This window comes from Phyllopteryx taeniolatus, chromosome 2 (genome assembly GCF_024500385.1).
Source record: "Phyllopteryx taeniolatus isolate TA_2022b chromosome 2, UOR_Ptae_1.2, whole genome shotgun sequence".
In the NCBI taxonomy this organism is placed as follows: domain Eukaryota; kingdom Metazoa; phylum Chordata; class Actinopteri; order Syngnathiformes; family Syngnathidae; genus Phyllopteryx; species Phyllopteryx taeniolatus.
The window spans coordinates 38,440,342-38,459,327 of record NC_084503.1 but is presented as its reverse complement, the minus strand read 5'-3'; the positions used below and the strand labels follow the sequence as shown (position 1 = coordinate 38,459,327).

The following is an 18,986-nucleotide window of genomic DNA, read 5'->3' as shown; positions in this document are numbered from 1 at the left end:
GTGCATTGTCAATTAAACTAAAATGTGTTTTATTCCCACTTTTATCAACTAAACAGTTCTTTGTCTTGCTGCTTTAAATGGCAATTATTCAGCCAGAGGCAGAGAGCAACAAAGAGATCCCATTCTCAAGGAGTTCCTATCAAAATTGAGTCAAGAAGGTGTTTGGAGTCCACAAAAGATCTCACGGGAAACAAGCAAGGATGTACTTCTGCACCCTTGGGTGAATAGTATCCTGGAGGGCCTTCAAACACTGAGTGGACTACTTCCTGGTAAGAACCTGGCTTCACTAAACCAGCCGATTGACCGACGTCATCTCTCTGGCTTCCTCCACAACATCTCCCAGTACCTTCAAGATATGAGTGCGGGACTGGAGGAGGCGCCTTTGGATTCGTATGACGAGCAGCTGTGGGAGAAGGTGCTCTATTTTTTTCTCCAATCTGAAGGGAACGCTGCACAGAGCCAGTGGAACGGCCGCGTGCCGCCTCGACCCAGCATCCAAGTGAAGGACTGGTTTTTGTCCCTGAGGGGCAGCCCCCACTTGGACTGGCTGCTGGGGATACTGCAGAGCCTCACGACCCTCCTTCAGCGTCAGCATCACATGCCCATTTTGACTTTGTTTTCTCAAAACTGGAGGACGGTGAGCGCTGTGCTGGAGGCCGCTTTTCAGGCGCTGATCAGTGGCATGTACGGGCAGGCCAGCGCCGGCCTGCAGGGCTTCATTTGCGCTCTGAAAGGTCACACAGACTGCCCCTTCGGTGTCGGCTGGCTTCAGTATGTGCGGCGCTTCTTGGAAACGCGCAACTGGAGGCCTGTGGTCAGTTTGCACTCGGCGGAGAAAGATGCTGAACACAGGAGAGGCTCGAGTGGACGTATCAAGCCATTCAGCTTGCCCCCTGAAGCCATAAAGCAGGATGCATTGCTCGAAAATACTTTCCAGGATGACACAAGCACATCGCAGGATGAACCAGATTCTATGCAAAGCTTATTCCTGCAAGCGCTGACACGCTCAAGTGGAGGCAACTTGGCACAGAACAATCTTGCTCTTTTGCAAAGTTTGGATAGACTCAGGATGGGCCTTCTGCACAGAGTGGGCAGTTCTGTTTATGGTAACCTGAGGAAGAAAGTGTCAGAAGTTACCATGGCAATGCTTGATGATGTCAGCAATGCGGTGGACATGTCCCAGCCTAGTACAAAGGGACAATGCTCAGTTGGTGAGTGTGTAGGGCAGTTGGAATTATAGATGAGTGACCATAGATTAGGATGTTTACACATTTTCATTTTTTGTTTAATTGAGAAATACAATGGACACCCCAACACATTTATTAGAAAACCGTGAGTTTCCTGGCATATCTCACGACCAGATCTGTTGTGTTGCATACTACATTACAAAATACAAGCTAAACTGCCGTTGGCAGCACATGAGATTGTCATTGTGAACGAAACCATTTGTTGGAATGTTTAAAAAAAATGTCTAAAGATGAACTTTAAAAAAAATAGTCAAAATCACAAGATATCAACCCCATGTGAGTCTGGAATCAAAAAATATGAAAATTTTTCTTGTGCTCACTAAGAAATGGATATTAGATTTTATTTACTAATTTATTTTGAGCACTGTGTAAAATCTCATAATAACATTTACCGTAAATCATTTGCTGTTGATCACCAGTCTCCACCAGTTGCACTGGTTGACCAATTTTTCACAAGTTGTGTTAATTTACAACATGTATCCATTCTCAACTCAATGTTATTTATAGAATACTTAAAAAACAACTACAACGGCAAACAAAGTGCAGTACATACATACATCTATTTTCCGTACTGCTTATCCTCACTAGGGTCGCGGGCACATACTGTATAAGCAAACAACCATTCACACTTATGCAAAAGTTAGTCTTAATTTTTTTTTGGGGGGGTGGGGGTGGGTTTGAGAAGGAACCGGAGTACCCTAGAAAACTGTTAACTGTTTGTTCAACTACTGATCAAGTTACTGTAAAACAATGGGTTTGGTAACAAAAAATGCTTGTAATATACCTGTAATGTCTCAACATTATTATTACATACAACAATTTGAAATATTGGTACAGAATTTAGCAAGAATCATAGAAGTTGATGCAAATAATTTGTTTTCGCGGGCCACATAAAATGGTGTGGAGGACCAGATGTGGCCCCTGGGCCTTGAGTTTGACACATATGCCCTATAATAAAAATAAGGACTCATTCTCATGTTGTGTTAAATGCTAAAGGAAATGTGTTTCAAGGTGTGTTTTAAAAATGGACAGTGAAGGGGCTTGTCCAATGTACATCGATCGGGAGGTACAGTAATTCCATAGTCTGGAACCAGCGATAGAAAAAACCCTAAACCCTATTAGCTGCCACTTAGACTTCACTATCTCCAGGAGCAGCTGGTCAGCTGACCTGAGGCACTGGGCGGGAGTCTAGGGATGGGCAGCTCAGAGGTTGGGTGGGGTGAGACCATTTAGATAATTGAAAACAGAGAAAAGAATCTTAAAACAAACTGTAACGTGCACAGGCAGGGTTAGGGTTAAAGGGCAGAATACGAGTTCTATGCTCCCTATTGCGTGTTCCGGTTAAGAGTTGAGTGACAGCATTTTGACAACGATGTGGGAAAATTACATGGAAGACATGGGAGATGTCTGCATTTTTTTGTAACTCGAAATATCTGGCAGGTGTTGATAGTCATTAAAAATTAAAATCAGATTTTTAAAACTATTATTTGTGGACTGATGCTAAATGATCAACAGCCTGATACTGGTTCATTGTAGCAAAGTGACAAGATTTTCCAAAAATGACAGTCTGTCAAAATACTGGTTAGATTGGCCAATTCAACCTGAGTGCAACACACCAAGAATTTTGAAAATGAGATGATGCGTTCTGGAGAAAATAAGTATTTTGTATCGGGGGAAAATGAACTTTTTTAGTTTTTGTGTCATTATCCCCGATAGAAAATCTGGTCAAAAAACGCCTTCAAATTAGAGTAAAACAGTTTAACTTAATTATTTCTCAAGATACAGTATCTCCTCGAGCTTTTTGTTTCATCTGCTACTCAAGGAACCCTTTTTCTGATTGGCTGACGAGTTTCAGTTAAAAATATCCAACCTTTAAGGTCATGCATGCTGAAATTCCGGTTCTCAAAGTCAACTCAACAAAATTACCCTGACATTTCAAACAACGTCACTTGCCCTAAAAACTCGACTTAAATAGCGCAAAGAAGAGCAATGTGGGCAGTTGAATAAATCATACGGGGACTGTATGGTAGATGGTATGGCAGATAGTGAACAATTCTTCAAAAAAGAGGCTTCAAGCTGTTTATTCCCACTCCAAGTTGAAATTTACTGTGAAACTAAAAAGAAAACAAAGAGAAATACCCCTAGTGTATTTAAAGCAACCACAAAGATTAGCCTTTCCGTCAGCCATCTTAATGCTAACATAAAAAGGTTAAACACCATATACGCTAATTAATAGCATTTATGTGGCGGTGTTATAACGCTTTAAGCAACGGCTATTTCAACAAAAATGGTGCATCACCACATATAGACTGGAAACAATGTTCACAATCATTCTTTATCCACTGTAAAAACAAAACAAAACAAAAAACAGTACTCTTACAGCAGTTACATTAGCTGTGAAAGTCTTCTTCATTTGTGTCTGTATGACAGTATCATACTGATCCCTGGTGGCCAATTTGCACACACCAGAAAAGCCAGTGGTAGGTTGATTGAAGACTCTAAATTGCCCGTAGGTGTGGATGTGTGCGCGAATGGTTGTTTGTTTATATGTGCCCTGCGATTGGGTGGCGACCAGTTCAGGGTCTACCCCGCCTTTTGCCCGAAGATCGCTGGGATAGGCTCCAGCATGCCCGCGACCCTTGTGAGGATAAAGCGGTACAGAAAATGGATGGAATATTTTGAACCACTACATGTTTTAGACAAAAACTTGCTCACACTGCTTTAGGTCAACCTGGTCACTTGAGTACCTTTTGTGGATTTAGCTAATCTCTTTGCCCTTTCTTTGTTATCAGTAATATTATATTGCAGGATTTGCGGTGTTTGCTGGTGGATCTGTTGTGTTGCATCAGATAATATCGTGTCTGTGTGTGTTTGTGTGTGTGTGTGTGGGGGGGGGGGGGGGGGGGGGGTGTTGGGGAGTGTCTAGTTTCTTTTTCCAACTCGCACTCATGATATTTGTTTTCATGTCTCTATCTCTCTAAGGCGACCTGAGGCAGTTAATCTTATGGTAAGATCATTTAAACGGTATACTGTATCTCCCATTGGCAGCAAATTGTCTTTAAAACTGAGTGAGATAACTGATGGGTCTTACGTTTGTGCAAATGTAGGGGTATAAGACATAATGTGACCTGGAACACTCAAGCTTTGGGTGTCAGCACCAAGGGTCTCCCAAGTTCACTGCCATTTCTGTCCTGCCCCGCCAATGATGGAACTGGCTTCCGACAAACACCTCCACACTTAACTCCTGAATCCTCACCTTCCCATCAAATCAATCCCAAAAGCCTTCATGATCATCGCAATCAGCGACAACCAAGAAGAGAGAGTGACCAACAAAAAGAAATGGAGTATTCAATCACTGCAGAAATTCTGGAGGCGGCGTGTAATGAATCCATTTCAGGACTGAGCGGTGTCTCCAACTTCACAGTGTTCCTCTACTGTAAACTTTTCGAATGGGAGAACGGGTCAGTGAGTCCTGCAGTGGGTAAAATGGGTAAGGACCTGCATTCCACATGCTCTGATGCAGCTTGGTACTTGTCTGCGGCCGAGGAGGACTTCCTGTGGGTTCATGTGTGCAGCGAGTTCTTTGCAAATGAGTTCAACAACACGGTCTGTGCCAACTCCTCTTTTTGGCTGCAAAGAGCACATCAGGTGAGGCCGACACCCACTGGCCACAACATAGGTACTGTAGAATAACACTGCATCATATTGACAGTTGTTTTTCATCAGTGATTCCTAACCAGAAACACGATAGACCTCAATAAATAACTTGTAGAAAGTATGAAAGTGGCTCCCCTTGCCGCCCTCCTGGCTGTCTTCCATACTCCATCAAGATTCATTAAAAAAAAGTAAAAGCGATGTTAAATGTTCATTTATCCCCTTCGTTCGTCGTATTTATTTCACACTGATTTCTGTATGAAAAGCTAGTTATTCTCTTTGAAATGTATTGTTTTGTTAATATTTTTGGGTGTCTGGAATTGATTAATTGGATTTACATTATTTCCTTGAGGGAGGGCTCCGTTCCTGTCACCTGCGAATTACAAGGGGACATTCATTCATTCATTGCGATTGACTGGCGACCAGTTCAGGGTGTACCCCGCCTCTCGCCCGAAGATAGCTGGGATAGGCTTGATCACGCCTGTGCCTGCGTAGTGAGGATAAGCGGTACAGAAAATGGATGGATGGATGGATTTATTCATTCATCTTCCACACCACCTATCCTCACTAGGGTGGCGGGCGTGCTAAAGTCTATCCCAGCTGACTCTGGGCGAGAGGCAGGGTACACCCTGAACTGGTCGCCAGCCAATCGCAGGGCACATATAAAAAAAACAACCATACACACTCTCATTCACACCTACAGGCAATTTAGAGTCTTCAGTTAACCTACCGTGCATGTGTTTGGGATGTGGGAGGAAACCGGAGTCCTCGTAGAAAACCCACACAGGGATGGGGAGAACATGCATACTCCACACAAGCGAGGCCGGATTTGAACCCCGGTCCTCAGAACTGCGAGGCAGTCGTCCACCGTGCCGCTGCAGGGGAACAGTGTATAGCATTTTCTGGCTAAAAATAGCACTTTCAGCACAGCACGTCTGCCATGTTTTTGTTCTGTGTCGCTGTGGGGAATTTTTTAACACAGTACAAACACGCAGAGTGCGCGGGCGTAGCAAGGCTCATTTTGCGGGCATTTTTTAAAAAATGATAACATACATTATTTATTCCTCACTCACAGGCTGCCAGGACACACAACTATAATGCGTTCAACCACACAGATATAAAGCATCTGTGTGCCCACCTATTGAGTGGTAGAAAAGCAAGCCCAGCGCCTGAGGAAGGCTGTCTCGCTCAGTTGGGCAGAAGGCTGGTGAGTGCCCAGGCTTTCCGACATTGTTTCCTGCCCAACAGTTCAACCCTTATTTCAGCTTTATGTGGGAGAGAACCCCCAGTTTCCCAGCACTTCTTCCCAGAGGGCAGCTGGGCTGCAACATACTGCTTTCGACAACAAAACCTCTCCCGTGTCGATGCCACTGAAGAGACTTGTAAGTACAAGGAGTGGGCTGTGCAGACGTTCCTCAATGTTACCATGCTGGAACTGTGTGGGCAGACGCACGGACTGAGAGAGCACATGTGCCTTAACGGATCGCTCTACCATCAGCTGCTGAAATCAATGCCCCGCTTGTCTGATTTTTGTGCTGATCTCCAAGCAGAGGTAGAAGACAGCAAGTGCTTACTTCAGAGGTTTTTTGACATCCTGCCAGCTCAATATGAGTTTGACACATCACAGCTGTGCGTGAATCCGGCCCCTTTGATGCTGGATGTCTTAAACAAGCTGAGTGTGTGTGAGGTAGAAGGAGGGGACAACCAATGGTTTTTTGTGACACTCGGATATGTGTTAAGAGTACTGGACTTCATGGTCGGTCTCTCTTCGGGTCTGGATGAGGGGGAGGGAGAAGCAAAGCAAGGTTTGGGTCAGGCCATCCTCCTCTCTAGTCTCCTTGACAACGCATCCTGGAGCACGATACACCCGGAGGCCTCTACTAGCGTCCTTCACAGTGTGGGAGTCTTCCTCCGCCAGGAGCAGAATGCAACCCTGAAAGAGGACCTACTGAGTTGTTTCAGTGTAAGACAACACACACATGCTCACAATCTCTGCTAGGTGACTTAATTAACTACATTTTGATTCTTCTCATCAGCCCGTCTTGTGGAACCTCATTGAGCAGGACAACAACTCATCTGCTCTGAGGGTTCTGTTGCAGGTATACAAACGCTATCTACAGTACATTGTATAAGACAGTTGTTCCCAACCACTCTTCCGATAGAGATCTTCAGGTGGACCACTTAATTGGTCCAACAATGATCACTTACTACAAATAATACTTACGACACTTTGTTCATCTATCTTTGCAAGCAACATATATTTACAGACAAAACAATTAAGTCCTCTTCCGCTAGATGGCAGAAGATACAATTAACTTGTGTATTCACATATAGCCATTCATACGACACAATAAGTCATGATTTCCTGTGAGTATATCAGCTTTGTGTTCAACTAAACAGAGCCAGATTTAACACCTAAGATGAAATCATCATTGTGGTGCCTTGAGAAACAAGTGACATGAAGTTTTTCAAGATACAAGCTGTCGTTTGGCCAATTTTAATATATTTTTTGCTTTGACTTGAGCAAACATTTCAGATCTTAGTGCTGTATGGTGGCAGTGAGCTTAACTCACTTTACAACAAGGAGCAGTTTGCCAGATAGCGAACAATTCTTCAAAAATGACGCTTCAGGCTTGTAGATGTCACTCCCAGTTGAAGTTTACTGTCAAACTAAACATAAAACAAAGAGAATTACACGTTGCATACCTAAAACAACCATATAGCTTTGCCTTGCCTTCTCCTTTGCTTAATCTTCACCAACAATACAAAATGCCATACAAGGGCTAACAAATACCATCAATCATTATGTTATTACTACATGTTTGTATAAAGACTGTATTATGGTCCTATTTTCATTGTTAAAAACGTTTTTTAATTGTTGGGTTTTTCTGGGCAGCCTGGAACCAATTGTCATTCCCTTTCATTTCAATGGAGAAAGTTTTGAGTTACGAGTGTTGTCATGAAAATAATTCAACTCCTATCTCAAGGCATCACAGTACAGTAAAAATCTGCCCGTAACTGATGCCCCTCCTTAAATTACCCTGTAATTACCCTTCAATGCCAGCAGGATGGCAACAAAGAACCACATGAAAATGAAAAGAAATGAAACTCCTCAGCTCACATCAACATACTTTCGTGACACCAAGATACCACCAGATGGCGCTTAAACTATACTGTTATTGCTTTGGCCTGAGCACCAAAAACTGGCAAACAGAGGAGAGGTTCTGAATGTGACATTTTTGTTTGGTGGTGTGTCGTTAGATTTTACATAAAATATGTACTTAGGTAGGTTGGGAAACATTGTTATTAGAGATGCTATAAAAGATCTACTCACTGAACTGTACATTTTTATTTATTGCCGTTTTCCAGGAATACCTCCAGATGCCGGAAGACAGCATTCGCACTCTCGTGATGTCTGCTGAGAAAGACGCCGTCAAGCGGTTCCTCTCTCATATGCATCAAAGCTGGGATCACATTCATGTTGAAACCAGCCGGGTTTGTTTGAACGCTTCAGTTACACTACTAAAACATTCTTGTGGCTCCCTTTTTCCCCCCTGATACAAGATTTCTTAAAGACTTTTTTTTTTTTTTGGGCAGGAGGCGGCCACTGCTTTGATGGAGGAATTACAGTTCTGTTTGACATATATAGCAGATGCTGTCTTGTGATATGCGCAATCAGTTTTGAATATATAACAGATGCTCTGTTGGAACCAACATCTGTTTTTCTCCCATTATTCTTTTCCCCAATGTCAGGCTTCCCAAAAAGAGCTGCAGGCAATGGAAACCATGACTGCTGCTTTTATCCATAAATTCCCCCGAGTGACTCCAGAACTCTTTGTGGACCTGTCCCAGTTCATCCCATTCATGTCTGTCTCCGACATCATGAGCTTCCCAGCTTCCGTCATTATAAATGACAGCGTGTGAGTTGCTGACTAGCGAAGGATCAAATGCAGGCTACAGTGTCCTGACGCCAGACTTTTGGTTTTGTTTGAAGATTGGCTGCAATCCGTGACCATAGCTCAGAGATGAAGTCGCCGCAGAAAAAGGCATTGGTGAAAAGACTCCTACAGTCAAGTGTGGTGGGTGATGTCCCCACCTGGCCACCTTACTTCCTCATCTCCATCCTCCCACTACTGCCTTACCTTCCCGTCAGTCGTTTTCAGCAACTGACTTCACAACAGGTAGCACCAAAAGTTTTTCATAGTCATTGAATACATCGAACCCCTGCTATTCATGGTGGATATGGAGTGAGCAAAATCCCTGAGTAATTGACGCCAACACAAAAGTTTGTAATTGCCTATAGATGCCACAAGATGGCGGCAAAGTAAATTTTTTATTTTATTTTATTTTTTAATCAGGCCCGCTGCACACAGGCCGAACGTAACTGAAGTGAACCATCACAAAATTATTAGTTGGTGACGCTTCACTGTACACCTAGTGATTGAGCACCATGCTGCAACAGAAAAACTGCAACCCTGAATTCGGTTTTGAAACTCCACGTACAATACACTATGCAATACTATACTGCCAGGGAAGAAGCAGGTAAAGAGAGGAAACTGTCACGAGTTGATCCAGACGGGACCCAAGCGCAGGCTGAGGGGTTTTGATAAAGTTTTATTGAACAAAGGGGAATGGAGATGGTCCTGGAGATATGCTGGCGGGTTGTTGAGGCATGGAACGTGTGGCAGGCGGTGGCGAGGACAGGCGGCTGGCTTGACGTCGTGGATGCGAGGAACACTGAGGACAAGGAGAGACCCAGAGGTCAGAGAGGACACGGGGAATTGAGTAAGCTTACGTGGAGACTGAGGAGCCGTGGTACCGCAGGAGAGCGTTAATACTCCGGCGAGAGTTTACGGGTTCTGGCAGGCTTTTATGCAGGTGATGAGGGCCGATTGATGACAGGTGCGTGGCCGAGATGGTGTTGATTACTGTGAAAAGAGAGGGGCACAAAGCGCCACCAGGCTCCAACAAAAGGACTGCAGGGCACCGCTCTTGACAGTACCCTCTCTCAATGGACACCCCCCGGCATCTTACCAGGGTGAGCTACATAAAAGTCACGAAGAAGGGAGCCATCCAAAATCAGTTTACAGGAAATCCAGGAACGCTCCTCCGGACCATACCCCTCCCAGTCTACCAGGTACTGGTAACACCTCCCCCAGGGCCAACATCAAGGATGCGCGAAACAGTGAAGGCTGGATGGTTGTCGATGACGAGGGGGGTGGAGGGGGGAGGGGGGTGGTACGGCCTGGAGGGCTCAGAGCGCAGGTGGAGACAGGCTTGAGTAGAGACACATGGAACGTGGGATGAATTTTTAGAGACTGCGGAAGTTTCATCTGAACCGACATGGGATTGATAATTTTAGTAATAGTGAAAGGACCAATGAAGTGTGGAGTGAGTTTGCGTGATTCCGTCTGGAGAGGGAGGTCATGGGAAGAAAGCCAAACTGACTGACCCACCTTGTACTCAGGTGTAGGAGAGCAATGAAGGTCCGCAAGCCGTTTGTTTCTGTTGGTGGATCGGGTCAAGGCCGCCCAGACATCTTTCCACACTGCCTGGACCCTTTTGAGGTGTCCCTTAACTGCGGGAACCGCCACCGCCTGCTCCTTAAATAAAGGATGTTGGAAACCGTAGTAGGCCATGAACGGGGAAATACCGGTAGCAGAGCTGGTGAGGGAGTTGTGGGCATAGTCAATCCACGGGATGAATGAGCTCCAGGAGGAGGGGTTGCATGCGGCAACACAGCAGAAGGTCGATTCCAGGGCCCGCTCTGTCTGGCCGTTGGTATCCTGTGGACAAGCTGGCTGCTGCGCCCACCGCTTTACAGAATTCCTTCCAGACCAGGGATGAGAACTGAGGACCTCGGTCAGAGACAATGTCGATGGGGATACCGTGGAGTCTAAAGACATGCTGGACAAGGAGGTTAGCAGTTTCAAAGGCAGATGGTAGTTTGGGGAGGGGTACGTAACCTCTGTGTCTCTCCTTGTTCTCAGTGTTCCCTCCGTATTTGGAATATTTGGAAAAAGCGATCGACAATAATGAGAATGATAGAGTTACCTTCAGAGCGGGGTAGGCCGGTAATGAAGTCCAGAGCGATATGGGACCAAGGGCAGCTTGGGAAAGGCAAGGGACGCAGCAGACCAGCTGGGGGCAGTTGTGAAAACTTCCCTCGGGAACAGACGGAGCAGGCTGGGCCACCAGAAGTGCTGCCGGATGAATTGAATGGTGCGGGTGATGCCGGGATGACAAGTGAGTTTGGAGTTGTTGGCCCACCGAAGGACGTCAGAGCGTGCGGAATCGGGTACGAACAGGCGGTTCGGAGGCCCGGTCTTGGGATCTGGGTGAGTCTTTTGAGCCTCCTTAACCAACTGTTCGATCCTCCAAGTGGCTGCTCCTATGAAGCACGAGGACGGAAGGATGGATTCCGGTTCTTCAGGACTGGAGGGGGGTGAGTAAATTTGAGACAGGGCATTGGGTTTGCCATTTCGGGAACCAGGACGGAAGGAGAAACTGAAATTAAACCTGCTCAAGAAGAGGGCCCAGCAAGCTTGTCGGGGGTTAAGGCGTTTGGTGGAACGGGGGTAAGAAAGATTCTTGTGGTCAGTCCAAATGATAAACGGCAGTTCAGTCCCCTCACTCTTCCAAGGCCCATATAATGGCCAGCAGCTCTTGGTTGCCGACGTCGTAGTTCCTCTCGGCAGGGGACAGGCAACGGGAAAAAAAGGCACAGGGGGGAAGTTTCTGGGCCGTGGGGTCCCACTGCGAGAGGACGGCCCCTGCTGTCCGAGGCGTCAACCTCCACCACGAACTGGAGGGAGGGGTCGGGAGCACTGGTGAACAGGGTCTTGAGTTGATTGAATGCTTGGGATGCTGCCGGGGTCCACTGAAAGGGGGAGCTGGTTAGGGAAATAGCGACCTAGCTGTAATTACGGATGAATCGACAGTAGAAGTTGGCAAATCCAAGGAAACTTAGTTCTTTGCGGTTGGTGGGAGTGGGCCAGGTAATGACTGCTTGGCTCTTGGCAGGGTCGGGTTTTAGTTGTCCTTTGGAGATGGTCCGTGCGATAGGGTTGTTGAGGCATGGAACGTGTGGCAGGCGGTGGCGAGGACAGGCGGTTGGCTTGACGTCATGGATGCGAGGAACACGGAGGGAACACTGAGAACAAGGAGAGACACAGAGGTCAGAGAGGACACGAGGAATTGAGTAAGCTTACGTGGAGACTGAGGAACCGTGGTACCGCAAGAGAGCGTTAATACTCCGGCGAGAATTTCTGGGTTTTGGCAGGCTTTAATGCAGGTGATGATGAGGGCTGATTGATGACAGGTGCGCGGCTGAGATGGTGCAGATTACTGTGAAGAGAGAGAGGGAGGGAGAGAGAGAGGGCGAGCAGGGCGCAAAGCGCCACCAGGCTCCAACAAAAAGGACTGCAGGGCACCGCTCATGACAAACGGGCTATTATAAAGGAGAGAATGTGGACACTTTGAGAGGCTGTTGGCAATAATCGATCGCCCCATTCACTGTGTTTTTGACGACAGAGATTCTCCATCTCTTACTCTCTCGCCACAGTTACATATGAAATAAGAAATATAGTTGAGTATCATTATAAAACGATATACACTGCATTTGTACGGCATGGCGTCTGGCTGGGTCTCACCTATGCTTAAAATTCAAAAACGTATTTTTTTTTTTGTGAACGCTCAAGTGCAGTTTGATTGGCTGTTATATTTGCAACAATGTAAAGATTGTGAACATGGGGGATTCAATTTTGAAGTGCAGCAAAACCAGTGGCCAAAACTCATGAAAACTAATGACAGAAGCCCACACACTGCGTAAAAGTGGATTTCAGCCATTACGCTTGGCCTGTGGCAGACCTTAGACAAAGCTGTTGCTTGACTAAATGCAGCTCCTTCCCTCAGTTCAACATAGTTTCTGGCGCCTAGTTGCCACCAGATGGCACTGAAGCAATATTGTTATATGACACATGGCTTTGGCCTGAACACAAAAGCAGCATATAGGTAGGTTTTTCAGGGAATAATGGAGGATATGTTCTGTAAATAAACACATTTACGAATGTCAAACCGTGAATATGCTGGGGTTCATTTTAGTCATTTCATGCTAAATAATATTCTTACGGACTGTTTCCCCATTTAGCTTACCCCTCTGGTGGAGTTGCTAGGCAATAGCAGCCTGGATGGTGTGAGAGGACGCCATGTTGTGCGGACTATTTTCACCAGGAACAACAATGTCACTGTTGATAACATATCGAGGTGGGACAGTTAAATCTTTGTGCGTTTTAATGCTTAGAGAAAGAACTAATGGAAGTCCCTTCATGGTTTTTATTTCATGCATGTTCATAAAAAAGTACACCATTGTACCATAGTTTTACCATGTACCATTTTCTTTTTTTCTTCAGATAGTTACCTCAGTCCAATCAGTCGCCTTACATATACTAGGATTGACTGTAGATTGTATTTTTGTGTGGCAGAAATAAATATCAAGGTTATCGAATAAATGCATTTTTTATCTTTTTACATAGAAAATATATATTGCATGGTGATGATAGTAAAGGGCTATAATGTTGTTTTGCAGGCTAGGTGTCCTTGCGTGTTACTTGGATCCACTTGACCTGCATTCATTTCTTCTGGACTCAGCTCTGTCATCCACTCTTCAGAGGCAGTTGGTTTGGTGTGTATCCAAGGGCTTCATTAGTGCTAGTGGCAGGGTGAGACAAACATTCATATCATAAAACCTCCCTAGAACTGTTATGACCTTCTATTATTGTTTTTTTTTTTTTTTACTGACCAAACTGTTCTACTTGGACAGCTATCGTCCTGGTTGATCACATCAATGCGTACGTTGAATGCCAGCAGCATGGCTCCCGCAGAGCTGAGTGACCTCAGTGCTCTCCTCCCCGAGTTAGGAGCGTCCTTCTTACTATCAATTCCTTCACAGCAGCTCCTAGAGCTCCTGTCCCAACCAGGAATAGACAGATATTCTCCAGCACAGGTCAGTAGGAAGATTGTTTATTACCCACATGGCTCAACCCAATGTCACTTTGTTTGCCGCTTTCATAGTGGTGTAACTATATCAAAATTACCTGGATGTATAAAAATAAAATGAATAGCCATTACTGTCTGTAAATTTGCAGGATTATTATTGAACCATGTATTCTACATTTATTATTTTGTACTGAATGAGAGCGGGTGACTACACAAAACACTACACTAAACAAGAAACCGTACACACGTTTTTATGTTTTATGGTGCTTAATGTTCTAGAATGCCATATGAACTTCTCAATACTGATCATGATTTTCTCACATCCCTGGTCTAATGAGATCCAATACAAGAGCTGGATGAACAATTCTGCCTGTACAAAGATTATGATGGTCAAATTTGATTCACAGTCTTAGAGGGGTATGCATTTAACATGTTTATTATAATGGGTGTGTGCAATTTACACTGGTGTGGAGTAACGAAAATAATAGAAACTCTCAGTAAGATGGAGTACAATTTCACTCCATTGCAAACTAAATTAAAAAGGATATTGTTAATACCTGTATAAGTAATGCTTATCTGGCAGTATCAGTCAAAATCCTGTATTATTATCTTTTAAAAGGAATAATTTTTTATACTGTTCTTGTCTTGGATTTTGGTAGATAATTCAGGTGTTCCAGATATTGTAGCTGTTAAATCAACCTTGATATGAAAGAAAATGAGAGAATGCACATTAATTCAGTATGTTACTTTTATCCTGTAAAAGTACCGGTAGCTTGACATTGAAGACTATCAACTGCCCATGGCATTCACATCCTGTATCGTAATCACAACCACAACAAAAAATGAGCCACTGAGATCTAAAGTGAGCTAACGCCATAGCTGTCATTTTGCAGGAGAGTGACTTAAAATTTTATGACTGCGATAAAATCTGTATATATAGATAGTTATCTTTTGGGGATTTATATGGCAATTTTTACCATACTTATTTTGGATACTTGTTACAGAAATTGTGGTTTTCCTCAGATTTTAATTTATACCAAACATTCAACTCTTTTAATATTTCAAGAAAGATGATAAATAACATTTACTTATACTAACATTCAGATTCACTGGCACCCAATCGAAAGCCCTACTTACTTTCTGAGTCTTCTATCTATCTCTGAACGTCACTGTCTGGGATGTTTTTATGGGAAGTGAAGCCGAGTTTCAAGAGCGTGGGCATCCTGGAAGTTGGAATTTGCTCAGTTGTTGCACTCACGGACTGCCACCTCTATGTCAAAATTGTAACTAAACCTTGATTTAGACCTGTATTCTTTTGAAATATATGCCTTTTCTCTATTCATTTCTGCACTTTACAAACTGGAGTTAGTCCACTCTAGTTGTCAGTGTCTCAGTTTGTTTCTTTCCCATTTAAATTCCAATTTCAAAATATTTTTTTTCCAGGCTTTTCAAATGTTGTCCAGGATTTCAAAAGGCACCCGCGTAAGTTAAAATTTGCAAGACTATGTCTGCTGAATATGGGTCAGCCTCACTCTCACCGCAATGTGTGTGTCTCCCTGGCAGTTCACAATGGAAAAACTGTGCAGACTGAAGCCATTACACTCTGGTCTCTCCCTTGCTGTGCTGAGCAACCTCCACTGGTCTGACATCAATCAAAATGTCCACTGTCAGTGTTGGAGAAGTATGCTGACAGAGCTGAAGCCTGGCCATAAAGCAATGCTATACACTGCAATGCAGGAGGTGATGGGGCTACTTACTATAGCTTACTATTACTCTTATGCATAATGTAACTATCCACATTTCCTTAATCATTTATTGTTACTCTTTTTTTTTAGTCACATTTTAAGCTGTACACACACTTGGAGAGAGTGAGATCCCAAATTGAAAAAATAACAATGACTTTCAATCATGTTTCCTATTATGTATCACCAGGCTTTACACAGAGACTCACTCAAGATCACTCAACAAGTAAACTGTCTCCTGCCATTAATCCCTCTCAGAAAGCTTAGTGAGCTCCTGAAGGGGGAAGGCCTCCCTAGAGCCGTAAGCTTGTACCGACACATCGACTGGTCGCCACAGCAGGTGAGCATTTCACTTCACCAACATTTTTTCCTGTTAACATGACAACAATAGGTTGTCAGGAATTGCACAAATGAAGAAAAAGCCAGTAAAAGCCAAACATTAATCATCATTGCTTCCCTCCCATTAATATGCTAAATCATTTGATATGCTTAAAATGAGTCTTTCAGAATATTAATGCGCCGTACGTGCCACCCTCCATCACGCTAATTAGTTTGGTTCTGGCATAGCAGTGTGGAGGAATGTCATATAAATTAATAATAGATACATTAAAGGACTTTTGTCACTGCCAGGAGTCTTTTAAGTTGAATCCAACATGTAGAAAGGCCGAACAGTGCCAAGAGAGTCTTCAAATCAATTAGAACCAACTGGTCCTATACTATACTACACATACAGTAATAATGTTATGTCTAACAACACTAAAAGTAAGACCATCTTGTGTCATGATGTGTAACTGCAATATTGTACAAGCCTGCCAATACTTGTGTGCTCTGGTGTTCATATTATCATATTAAAGCAGTTTGTGTAATCGTGTAATTTTGTGAATTTTGAGTATGACACCCGTGCGTAGGGTCTAAATCAAGGCCTACATTAGATTTTTTTAAATGCCTATATGGACCAGGCCATTTGCAGATGACCTAAAAAAGAAACAAACAAAAGTTCAAATGTGTGTGTAATTTATTGTTTATAAATTGGGTTATCTTAAAACATGTTAAATGTGTATAAACTTATTTTAACAATATTGTTATTGTATTATTACAATAAATCAATGAACCAATTATTTAATAAGATTAATGAATAGAAATAAATTAATGAATGGGCTACATGGTGGACGACTGGTTAGCACATCTGCCTCACAGTTCTGAGGACCCGGGTTCAAATCCGGCCTCGCCTGTGTGGAGTTTGCATTTTCTCCCCGTGCCTGCGTGGATTTTCTCCGGGTACTCCGGTTTCTTCCCACATTCCAAAAACATGCTTGGTAGTTTAATTGAAAAGTCAAAATTTTCCCGTAGGTGTGAATATGAGTGCAAGTGTGGGAGTTGTTTGTTTGTACCATGCGATTGGCTGGCAACCAGTTCTCGCCCATAGTCAGCTGGGATAGGCTCCAGCTCACCCGCGACCCTACTGAGGATAAGCGGTATGGAAAATGGATGGATGGAAATGAATGAATACATATATTTAAATTATATTATATATATATATCATTATATTATTATTATTATTATATTTCGGAAAATACAGCAAAATTAATGTAACAAAATACAACATTGATAATGTAAATGCTCTGTGGGCTGGATTAAAGAATAGAGCATGGGCCATTTGCCCACCGCTTGTCTATACACATACATTGTAACTATAATTAGTTTTATTAATTCAGGTTTTGTTATACACATTTGTTTATGTCTGTACAGGCTCAGCTTTTGTTTAAGTGGATGCACGGCTCTAAAAACATCACCAGCAAGATGGTGAGGTAAGTCTAATATGTTACAACAGGAAAGTTGGGAAATACAGTACGCTTCATGCACAATCTAAGAACGTCCAGTACAAAAGCAGTTTGCATTGGTGCGGAACTGTACCGCATTACAGTGGTGACTTAAGATGAACAATTTAATTATTTCTGTGACCATGCACGTAACTCAAAACATTCGTATCTCAAATCATCTTTACACATTGAAATGAACGGAAATGCCATTAATCTGTTCCAGCCTCCAAAATAACGTTGTCATATGATACTCAATTTATACTTTATAAACACATACAATAATGACAAGATTAAATGTAAATAATTAAACAGTTTTGGCCACATTTTGCTTAAATTCTGGGAACATTGTACTGGTCCTTCAAGGAGATGATCACAATTGCTCAGTTAAACCACAGTAATATTAGTTGTTCTTCACAGAGGATAAAGAATATATGCCTTAAAGTATTTATATATTATCTGTGTACATGTGCTGCTCCATATTTTGGATTTAAATATCTGTCTCTGAAAGGGTTATAACTCGGGCTGCCAAAGTTAAAGCGTTAACTCATCATTAATCACAAAAAAAATTATCGCAATAATATATTAACTCATATTAATTACATTACATCACATTTATTTTGACCACACATGCTCCTTCACCTTAAGCAAGGATAGTTATCTGAAATGCAGTGCTGGTTGCTATAAGGTCAGTGTTCAGGTCAATGCTTACGCTAGTGCAAAGATAAGTGAGGAGCCTTCGACTAGTGTGCTGGCAGTAAATTTTGCTTCAAAAGTCACCCTGATGGGACTTTAAAAAAAAAAATCAAAGGTAATTTGTATATAGTGCAGTGCAAAACTCTCTTTTCATCGAAGCACAACAAGTTTAAAAAAACTTCTTAAAGCAAAATGTGTGGTTTATTTGGCACCAAAATTCAAAAGTGTGCTTAATCGGATTTTAAAAATTAATCGATTGACAGCCCGAGTTATTATAACACTATGACACTTATGCTATTTGTTAGCACATCTATGGCGTTTTGTATTGTTTGTTAGCATTAAGCTAAACCAACTTATCTGAAGCAACACCATGCGGTTGTCTTAAATAGAAAACATGTAATTCTCCTTCTTTTATGTTTAGTTTGACAGTAAACCTAAACGGGGAGTTCACAAATTGTTCACTATCTTCCAAACTGCTGGTTGTTGTAAAATGAGTTAAGTTCACTGCCACCATACAGCACTTATATCTCAACTTTTTACTCACAATTCAAAGCAAAAAAAATAAATAAATACAAAAATTTTTTTCGTAAGTCGGGTCACTCATATCTCAAGGCATCATTGTACATGTCAATATTTTGCATCATTATCTTGTAAAGGCATTTTAAAAATTCATCTCTTGTATTAGAACTCACTTATAATCTGCAGGTGTACCTAATGTTGTGAAGTGGGGTCACCAAACCCTTTGAAATTGAGAGCTACTTCTTGGGTTCTGATTAGGCTGCAAAGGTCTACCAGTTTGTTACACACTTTGTAAATAATAATTTGATCAAATT

At 42.8% G+C, this 18,986-nt stretch overlaps 1 protein-coding gene across 4 annotated transcripts in view; it reads left to right on the top strand.

Annotated features, from left to right (window-relative positions):
* LOC133474416 (stereocilin-like) overlaps nt 1–18,986 on the top strand; it is a 32,421-nt gene that overhangs the window by 1,175 nt on the left and 12,260 nt on the right. For all 4 annotated transcript variants that reach the window (XR_009787493.1, XR_009787492.1, XM_061766123.1 and 1 more), the window contains exons 2-16: nt 93–1,211; nt 4,230–4,254; nt 4,355–4,895; nt 5,977–6,864; nt 6,938–7,000; nt 8,271–8,396; nt 8,655–8,821; nt 8,896–9,082; nt 13,051–13,166; nt 13,489–13,621; nt 13,723–13,905; nt 15,342–15,380; nt 15,462–15,638; nt 15,831–15,980; nt 17,390–17,448. Coding sequence is in view for 2 of the 4 variants with exons in the window: in XM_061766123.1 (XP_061622107.1) it covers nt 93–1,211; nt 4,230–4,254; nt 4,355–4,895; nt 5,977–6,864; nt 6,938–7,000; nt 8,271–8,396; nt 8,655–8,821; nt 8,896–9,082; nt 13,051–13,166; nt 13,489–13,621; nt 13,723–13,905; nt 15,342–15,380; nt 15,462–15,638; nt 15,831–15,980; nt 17,390–17,448 (3,973 nt within the window). In the remaining 2 variants the exon portion in view is untranslated. The remainder of the gene's footprint in view (nt 1–92; nt 1,212–4,229; nt 4,255–4,354; nt 4,896–5,976; nt 6,865–6,937; nt 7,001–8,270; nt 8,397–8,654; nt 8,822–8,895; nt 9,083–13,050; nt 13,167–13,488; nt 13,622–13,722; nt 13,906–15,341; nt 15,381–15,461; nt 15,639–15,830; nt 15,981–17,389; nt 17,449–18,986) is intronic.